This window comes from Trichechus manatus, unplaced genomic scaffold (genome assembly GCF_000243295.1).
Source record: "Trichechus manatus latirostris isolate Lorelei unplaced genomic scaffold, TriManLat1.0 scaffold00001, whole genome shotgun sequence".
Classification (NCBI taxonomy): domain Eukaryota; kingdom Metazoa; phylum Chordata; class Mammalia; order Sirenia; family Trichechidae; genus Trichechus; species Trichechus manatus.
In genome coordinates, this window is record NW_004443937.1 from 28,185,911 (window position 1) to 28,194,887 (window position 8,977).

At 49.7% G+C, this 8,977-nt stretch overlaps 2 protein-coding genes across 6 annotated transcripts in view; both read right to left on the reverse strand.

Moving 5' to 3' along the window:
• Positions 1-2,651: 2,651 nt before the first annotated feature.
• Positions 2,652-5,792, reverse strand: CUNH3orf62 (chromosome unknown C3orf62 homolog). 3 transcript variants are annotated; one of them, XM_004368522.2, is made up of 3 exons: positions 5,170-5,792; positions 4,236-4,327; positions 2,652-3,097 (listed from the first exon to the last, which is right to left on the reverse strand). In XM_004368522.2, exons 1-3 carry the CDS (start codon positions 5,619-5,621, stop codon positions 2,832-2,834), a joined length of 810 nt encoding a protein of 269 aa, XP_004368579.1. In that variant the 5' UTR covers positions 5,622-5,792; the 3' UTR covers positions 2,652-2,831. The 3 variants fall into 3 exon arrangements, 1 of the variants encoding a protein (XP_004368579.1); XR_002824129.1 differs by having other exon boundaries at positions 3,058-3,097; positions 4,236-4,541; positions 5,170-5,293; XR_002824135.1 differs by lacking the exon at positions 2,652-3,097 and adding an exon at positions 4,437-4,541 and having other exon boundaries at positions 4,265-4,327; positions 5,170-5,293.
• Positions 5,793-6,459: 667 nt separating this feature from the next.
• The window catches only part of USP4 (ubiquitin specific peptidase 4), a 41,531-nt gene continuing 39,013 nt past the window's right edge, over positions 6,460-8,977 (reverse strand). For all 3 annotated transcript variants that reach the window (XM_012556591.2, XM_004368523.3, XM_023726802.1), the window contains 2 exons: positions 7,458-7,546; positions 6,460-7,064 (listed from right to left, as the gene is read on the reverse strand). In XM_012556591.2, coding sequence (XP_012412045.1) covers positions 6,903-7,064; positions 7,458-7,546 — 251 coding nt within the window. In that variant the 3' untranslated portion in view covers positions 6,460-6,902. The remainder of the gene's footprint in view (positions 7,065-7,457; positions 7,547-8,977) is intronic.

The window sequence follows — 8,977 nt, forward strand, 5'->3', positions numbered from 1 at the left end:
CAGGTAGCCTGTAGAATGTCCCCCAATCTGGGTTTGTCTGATGTTTGTCTCATGATTAGAGTGGGGTTGTGGGTTTTGGGTAAGACTAGCACAGAGGTGAAGTGCCATTCTCATCACATCCTATCAGCAGGGGTAGGTGATATCCACATGACATCACTGGTGATATGAACCTTCATCACTTGGTTAAGGGAGTGTTCGCCAGGCTTCTCTGCTGTAAATGTATTGTTTTTCCCTTTCCCTAGTCTAGTCTTTGGAAGCAAGTCATTATGCCTAGTTCACCCTAAAGTGGTAGGGATGGGGAGATGCGTGTGGGAGGAATGGGTGTTAAGCTTCACCTCCTGTAAGAGAGAATCTACACATATTTAGAATGTTTAAGCCCTGGTGGCACAGTGGTTAAGAACTTGGTTGCTAACCAAATGTTGGTAGTTTGAATCCACCAGCTGTTCCTTGGAAACCCCATGGGGCAGCCTACTCTGTCCTATAGAATCACTATGAGTTGGAATCCACTCAACAGCAATGGGTTTTGGTTTGGTTTAAGACTTGTTTTTGTTTGTTTTTAATATCAAGTAGCCTGACATCCGTCCATCCAGACAGCCCATTCTCCACCTGAGTGGGGACAGCGGTGGTAGAGTACTGCAAGCATTTCTTCTCATTTGTTCCCATTTTTCCCGCTCAGGGAAAAAGAAATTTGGCCTCCAACTCTGACAGATGTGGGTGCTTATGGAGGGTGCCACCTCCCACAAGGACTGAGTGGTGGATGGTCCCAGGGGAGCCTCAGCCTCCTTCACCTCCTCCAGGCAGGGCAGTGGCAGTGCCACACCCAGGTGGGAGCCAGTGCATGGGCTGGGGAGACTCATGATGGCCTGGCCCTGCCATCATTCTCAGGGGCCCAGGCAGTCCTGAGCTGGACCTAGCTCCGACAAGGACAGGATGCGCAGCCTAGAGGAATCACGAGACCCACAGTGAAGGGGTGTTGCTGGCTCTGCAGCCTTGCCAGGCAGTGCCCTATGCCAGGGTCACCAGCCTAGCAGATGGCCCTGGGTGGGGGTGGGAGGGTCCCTTGGCCACTGGGCCCTGGGGACAGGAACTATCTTCCCCAGCTGTTTGGTTTGCTCTGGCTTTGGTTCTTGCGAACAGTCCCTATGTGAGCCTCCTCACTTTTACCCTCTCGTCTGAGCCCAGGAGGCGGGCACTTCCCTGTGATTTGGTTTCTGGAAGGCATGGAACCTTACCCAACAGCTTATTACGTTTCTGGAAAGAACATCATGGTTTCAGAGATTTATCCAAATAATTTTTGGAGATGGCCTTTCTTTCCAGAGGTGGGCTGGAGCCAGCTCTGCTAAGCCTTTGCTGATATGCTTGATCCCATGAGGGCAGTGGCCTCGCCCTTTCTTCACTCCCTGTCGTGCCCCAGCAGGGTCATTGCAATGGGAGCCCCCTGTAGTCTCCCAAAGTCTCCAAGCCTGGAGTGGGATGGGTGGGACCTGGTCTTATTTTGCCCTCCCTATCCCCTCAACTGAGGAACCAGGTGTCTGCTGTGGCAATGTGTGGGGGTGTGTGGCAGAGAGGCCTCATGGGACTGTCCTCTCAGGAGGGGACCAAAGATGCTGCCAGCCTTCTGATTCAACCAAGAGACCTCTGCAGAGGGCTACAGGCTGGGCAGGGGGCAGGGATAGGGGCGTTGAGGGGAGGTAGATCTGGGCATGAGGGGGGCATGGGGCCTGTTGTGAATTGAATTGTGTCCCCCCAAAAAATGTGTTGTAAATCCTAACCTCTTATGCTTGTGATTATAATCCCATTTGAGAATGGGCTGTCTTTGTTATGTTAATGAGGCAGGATTAGTGTAGGATGTGTCTTAAGTCAGTCTCTTCTGAGATACAAAAGATTAAACAAGCAAGCAAGAGCAGCAGAGATGGGGGAAGACAGACGCAAGACACCTAGGAGATTGTCCAGGAGCAGAAGCTCAAAGCAGGGCTTCACTCTGGTTCAAACCCCTGCTGAGAATTTGTATTTCTAATAAGTTCCCTGCTGAGAATTTGCTTTTTTAACAAGTTCTCAGGAAGGTGTACCTAAGAATCACCTGGGGATCTTGTTAAAATATATATTCTGATTCAGTATATCTGGGGTTCAAACCTGTTTGTTCTCAGCTCAAAGAGACAAGGACCTTCTTCAGAGCCAACAGAGAGACAAGCCTTCCCCTAGAGCTGGCACCTTGAATTCGGACTTCTAGCCTCCTAAACTGTGAGAAAATAAACTTTTCTTTGTTAAAGCCACCCACTTGTGGTATTTCGGTTATAGCAGCACCAGATAACTAAGACAGGGCCCATGGAGACAGGGGTCCCAGGAGAGCCAGTATGCAAGGGTGGCATAGGGCCTGGAGCCAAGGTCCAGCCTGATCTCAGTTTCTCTGTGCAGGATGAGCTGGTCCAGGATGGATGGGTCCAGGGGGTGCATGAGGCCCACTCTGGCTGTGGCCTGTGCACCTTTATCAGGGGCCCATGGAAAAGAACACCAAGAGACACAGCAGAAGCCCATCACCCACACTTGCCTCAGGTGCTGGATATATTGAACATCCATTAAAAAAAACACATTCGAGATGTCAAGAAACGCTAAAAAAAAAAAAAAAAAAACTAACAGTAAGAAACATTCCCAAGCAAAAGAATACAAAAACTGGGCTCTCGGCCAAAAAGGACACAACCAGAGGTTAAAAATGATGTGGTAATTCAGATTCTGCCAATCCTTTGAAAAATGTGGCCCCTGATGACCACCGTGGCTGCTGCTTCGCAGGCTCCTTAACGTCAGCCTCGCAGTCAAAGCTAAAATCAACTGTCCTATTCAATTTGGTATTTAAAAGAGGTCATCAAATTGTAGTCCTCTTCCAAGTCCAGCACAGTCTCAACGATATTGTGATCATCAAAAGCCTGCTCGAGACCGCCAGGGTCAGCATCCGAGGCCTTCCGAGGGCTCTCGTCCACGAGCAGGGCCCAGGCTTCCTCCTTGAGGGGTGAGTCGTCGCGGCGACCACACACGCGGTTTAACTCATTCTCAAATTCTAGTTTTCCAGCCAATTCTTCAATAGTTCGGATGCTTGTATGGTCTTAAAAATAAGAACATTCAGCTTTATATTAATAATTCCAGTGAGAGGTTTCAGAAAACATTTCAGACACAAGTTAAAAACCACATATGGGTGGGTGGTCACTCTTTAGGGACTGTACAAAGCCAAGCATTCCTGCTCAGGGCTCAGGCCCACAGAGAGAGGCCAAATAAAGATGGGCGTGGTACCCTCCTTTCAGGCCCAGCATTTATCAAACCCCAACTATCTGCCAGTCCCCATGGATGTTAGAAGGAGGGCACAGAGCTGCACATGCTTGTCCTGGCCTTCAGGGAACTCCCTGACCTACAGTGATGACAAGACATGGTGTGATGGTTACATGGTTACCGAAGTGCTACCTGGCACGGGCAGGGGCCGTGAAGGGGGTGAGCAGAGGCATAATGACTTCAGTTCATCTCTAGGGGAATGGAGGACTACTGGAGTGGTGGGCTGGCAGGGATCTTCCTTTGTGGTCTAGGGTGAGTACCTCCCCCAACCACGCCTCCTTTTCATCCCCCATAACTGGGAGGCCCTTCAAAGCCAAGTTTCAGGCAGCGCCCAAGGCTATTCATCCCTTAACTAGGAGCTGTTTGTCCACTGTGCAGTGTGAGCCGTTTAAAAACAGTTTGCACGTAGAATATACAGATATGTGCATAAAAAAATGTCTGATAGGATGTACACTGCTATGTTAACAGTGGCTATCTCAGAGTGGTGGAATTACAGGGGAGCTTTTGGCTTCTAATTTTTTTTTCTGATTTTGTATTACCCACCCCAGCTGGATTGCCCTCCCCTCCTCTTTGCCTCTTATTTCCTTCAGCTCTAAGCTCAATCACCATGTCCCCAGGGCCACTGTCCCTTTCCTGAGGGCTTCACTGTAACTAGATGTTTATGAATGACCTTATTGCTGTGTCCCCACCCCCCCACCCCCGGCCCGGCCCAGGCTGTCAGCTCTGTGAGGGCAAGGACAGGGCTGGTTTTGCTCACCGCTGTATGCACAGAGACTGTTGTGAGCAAAACAAATCTGGTGAATAAATGGATGATAGATAACAGGATGGCTTCTTATCTAAGACATTTGCTGACTCTGGGAGGCTGTGTGAGGGGTCTACCCTCCCAAGGAGAGGATGGCCCAGCACTCTGTACTCACCAATCATGTCAAGCAGATCCTTTGTGACTTCTTGGCTAGAATTGTTGAGTGGCATGTTTGAGTCAACCTTCAAATCTCTCTCCATATCTTTCCTGCAGCCCCAGGATGGGGGGAGGGGGAATTTGGGGAATTAGCTCTTTCAAGAAACTACTGGAGGGGAACTCAGTGTTTGTTAGATAAATCTTAAGGACAAAAACTTACTTGTCATTTACTCTGTAATTAGAGGACAATCAGAAACCGTTAAATCAGTGAAGAAATTGACTGAAAGCATCATCGTAATGGCTCATGAGCATCACCAACTGTGCACTGTTTATGATAACCATGATAAATATCTGTGGAGTTGAGTGGGTAAAACGGCCTCTTCATTTGCTGCCTATAGGGGAGCCAAGATGGTAGGACCAAACTTTCATTCCCAAGGTAGTCCTTGCTCCAAATCAAGGCATCTGGCACTGGGCAGACTGAAGCTACCTGGAGAAGAAAAGGTCTAGAGGAGACCTTAACCTGGGGACAGTGAACAGCTGGGGGGCAGGCAGGGACTGAGGCAAGAATGCAGCCAGGGAAGGAGGGTGCAGCCTCTCCCCAGTGTGGGTGGGCAAAGCCCCCAGTGTTAGACACTGAAATTTAGGTGGAATTAAGACTTTTGTTTCTGCAGCACAAAAAAAATAAGATTGATAAAAAATCAGGTTACTTAACAGTTTACTGCCCCCTTGAGTACTGCCATGACTCGCTTGACCTCCAGAATTGACAATATCCCACCCCTCGAACCCAAACACATACACAAAATATTAACTACTTCTGGGCCAGATACTGAAGAATGTCAGCTTAGTGTTCCCCAGGGGAGGCAAGGGCAGTGTCATAGACGCAATCTAGACTCTTCAAGAATGTTTTCAGAAACAAGAACTCCCTGAATCGTAAACTATCAGATTAGAATCACCTTAAACTTTCTTTTCTCCAGTTTTCCCCATCTCCTGCAGCTCTCCAAAACTGTCTTTCGGGTGCCAAAATGGAGGAATGCATCAATACGTTTTCCTTGCTGGTCAAAGGTTTTCTTTGGGGGCAGAAAGCATGTGGTTTTGCATTTACTGGGGCATGGTTTGATGCAAAGGCAGGGCTCTCGTTCTCAGCAGCACACGGGACCGGGACCGGAGCAAAAGGTGCAGCAGCGCAGGCAGCGAGCGGGTGTCTCCTGCAGAGGAGCTGGTGCACGGGGAGGGGGAAGGAGTGCTGCGGGGCATCCAGCTCCGGCCTCTGCGGGCCCGAACACTCCTGGGAATGACTGACTCCTTCAAAGGCCCGGTCAATGGCAGCAGTCAGCTCCTTTCTGCATCTTCTTAGTTTTTCAGACATTTCCCCTAAAAGGGACCATGTCTTTATTACGGAATGCATTGGAAACGCACAGACAACAGAATGACCTTACAGATTAGTTGGCAAACTACTCCCCAAAGGGACCTGCCACGATTTCCTTGAGCCTGACCCCGCGCTACACGCCCGAGGGCAGGGGAACCCACACCCTGGGGCTGTCTCCCCCGCGGTTCTCGGGGAGAAGCCCGCGACCTGGCTGGAGGAGTACCCGGACGCCCGTCTGCCCTACCGCTTCCCGCCCCGCCCGGCCCCCCGCGCCACCCTCGGGCCGGAGCCCCGCAGCCACGTCCTCACCGAGCAGCGTGGCGACACTGCCTGCCCCAACGGTCGCCACGCGTGCCCGGCCGGGCTGCCCCCACCCACGCGGCTCGGGTTAAAGGTCAGACAAAGCCCGCACCGGGTTCCGTACACCCGCGCGGCAGGGAGGGGGCGCCACCGCCGTGTGAGGGAGTACGGGCGCGGGGACGGGCTTGCGGCTCTCACTTCAGAACACTGACAAGACCGGGAGCCCTTTTCCAGGGCTGACACTCTCCAACGCAGGGTCTCGTTCTCCAGCCAACACAGGGAAAGTGACTGGGGGGAAGCACAGCGCCCAGCAGTTTTTTGTGTTCGGGCTTCTTTTAAGTGATACCACAGGGGTACCTCACTGTCAGTTTACAAAGGCTGGTGAGGTAAGTAAGGGAACTGCCGGGTTCCACTGGAGGTGCGAGGACAGGAGACCCCAACACTACACATCTCCATTCATTAGGGGAGAGAAGGCTGCGAATTCCAAGATGACTCAGGAGAAAGAGGAATGGGCTTCAGCGCTAACGCTTGGGAATTATAAACCCATCTCAGTGCACAGCAAAGGAGAAGGGGGATGCCAAGTTTGAGGGCTCGGTTTACTGTGAGCAGACTACTGAGGTGACCAGTGAACGGCACAGAACCAGAAATCCAGGCACTCAGGGCAGCCCTGCAGCAGATCTTCACGGCCAGCCACACCATGCTCCGTTATAGTGTGTTCCTCTCCATTCTTTGGAATCCATCAGACATACTCCACGGGGCCCCCCACCCCTCGCCCCCGCCCACACTAGAGCGCCACAGGTTTTACAGAAATCTCTCACCACCTGTTTAAAAAGAAAAATAATTCAGTCTCTTGACATAACCCTTCTGAGCAAACAAGGTCTTTTTTTTTTTTCTTCTGCTCATTAAAGAAGGGAACTTCGTCATCTGGTTTTTAGACTGAACACTGGCAGTCTTCAGAGCATCAAAGATGTCCTCCCGGGGAATTACACTGCTGCGGGTGGCAGGGTTGCCAAGGCAGCGTCAGTTGGTGTCCATGCTGCAAGCCTCGTCATCCCCCAATCCCTGCTGGGAGCTGCTTGGTCTCATCCCTCCATCAGAGGAACCAGGAAGAGTGATGGGTGACGGTGTCTTAGAAAACTCGTCATCCCGACGCTGGTAAAATAGCACATAAGCTGCTTTTGTCTAAAACACAAAAGGGAAAAAGTCCATTCACTGGAAAAATCACTGTTAGGTCTGGAGCATCCACTCTCCCTGGCTTCTTTCTCACTGTTCAAATCACACACTGTGTAGGGATCTGCTGTCTTGCCCCGTGCGTCCACACAGAGGTGACCGTGAAAGCCTTTCCACCTGATGCTGACTCTGCCAGGGGCATAGGGAAAAGCAGGTGCCTTGTAACACAGAACCCCGAGGAGAGTTGGCTACACCTTTAGAAGGGGTCCAGAAGGAAACGCAGCCAGCACTCTCTCTACCACCCCTAGCTCCCATTGTCACACCAGGATGACTAAATACTACACTAGCCCCAAACCCTTCCCAGCTTTAATACATAAAGGTAAGAGGAGGAGCCAGCATACTCACCACTATCTGATCCTCAGAGGCCAGGGACACGTTGCTATCATCAAAGTAATACCACTTCCCGTTCAATTTGTTCTTTGCATATGCAGTATCTGCCAAAGTCAACAAAGAAAATACTACAGCAATCACCAAAGAATGAATCTGGCTAGTTCACATAGGCTCACACTACGCAATACGTCTACACTTCTTAATAACAACAACAACTCAAAAACAAAACAAAACAAAAGACCCTGAAATTAAAAGTAATTCATGGTTTGTGTCTTAACAACCAAAGGATAACTCACCTTTTTGTTTCTAATTTGTTTCCTCTCAAAAAGTCTCCAAAAAGGTTAAGAATGGAGCTGTCATGGACCAAGGCTTTAAACTGTAATTTTGGGAAACTAACCCAAAATATAGAGAAATCCAATGTCAGTCTTCAGGCTGGCTGTGAATAACAATCCTGAGCCTGGGGCCCCGTAACAGGAACTGACACTTCTGAGATTTAAGCAAAATAATAGCTCTCAAAGAATGTGCCAAGTCAAACTCCCCACCGCATCCAGGCAGATGGCAACTGTGCTCAGCACAAGGCTCTTGGCGCCTCTGGAGCCTGCGGAGTAATCCTGGTTAGGGACGTGTTCAGTGTTTGGGTTTGCACAGCTAGGATGTGGATAAGAAGTCTTAAATGTATCTTTCTCTAAAACTGAGTCAAGAGTTTGTGACTGGATAACAATTCCTCACAACGGTCCAAGCATTTCCTCTCAGCCCACTCTTCCCGTCTTGATTTTACACTACTTGCAAGCAGACTGTGTTTATAACAGCAACGCCAGGAGTAATCTCTAATTCCTATTCCACTCAGATTCTAAGAAGCTGCCGGATCCAATGGAGATCTGGTTTCTAGTCTCTCAACTTGCTATTCAGCCTGCTTCCTCACTAACGTGCCTACTGCACAAGGTGGTGGTGGTGAGGAACATGGAAAAGGTGCTCAGGGCCGTGTCCACACTGTCTGTGCATGGTGTAACAGCAGCAATGGTGGCTTTCAATCTCGAGTTCTGACTGTGGGCCCACTGTAGGGCTGGACACCAGACCCTCAACCCAACCAGCATACTCTCACAGATGAGAAAACTGAGACACACAGAAGCTAAGAAACTTGCCCAAATAGTATGTTTATATGCTAAAAGAGCAGTTAAAAATCAAAAGGGGAAAAATGTAGAACAGAATTTCAAATTCTCATGGACGTCACAGACTTTCTGGAGCCACGGAGGCCAATGAACCCCTGAAACTATTGCCCTGAGATAATATTTAAACCTCAAACCAAAAATATCCCAAGACCTTCTTAAAACCAAACAATAGTTTAGCTTAATAGTAAAGAATGTCCACCTGGAGCATCCTGCTCTTTCAAGATCGATCTATATGGGAATTGGACCAAACTGACCTCAGCAACCCAAAAGATTAGATAGGAACCTTAGGGGGCAGTGAGTTTATGTTAATGGGGGAGGAACAACTCAGAAAAGGAGGGTGAGAATGGCTGCACAACTCGAAGAATG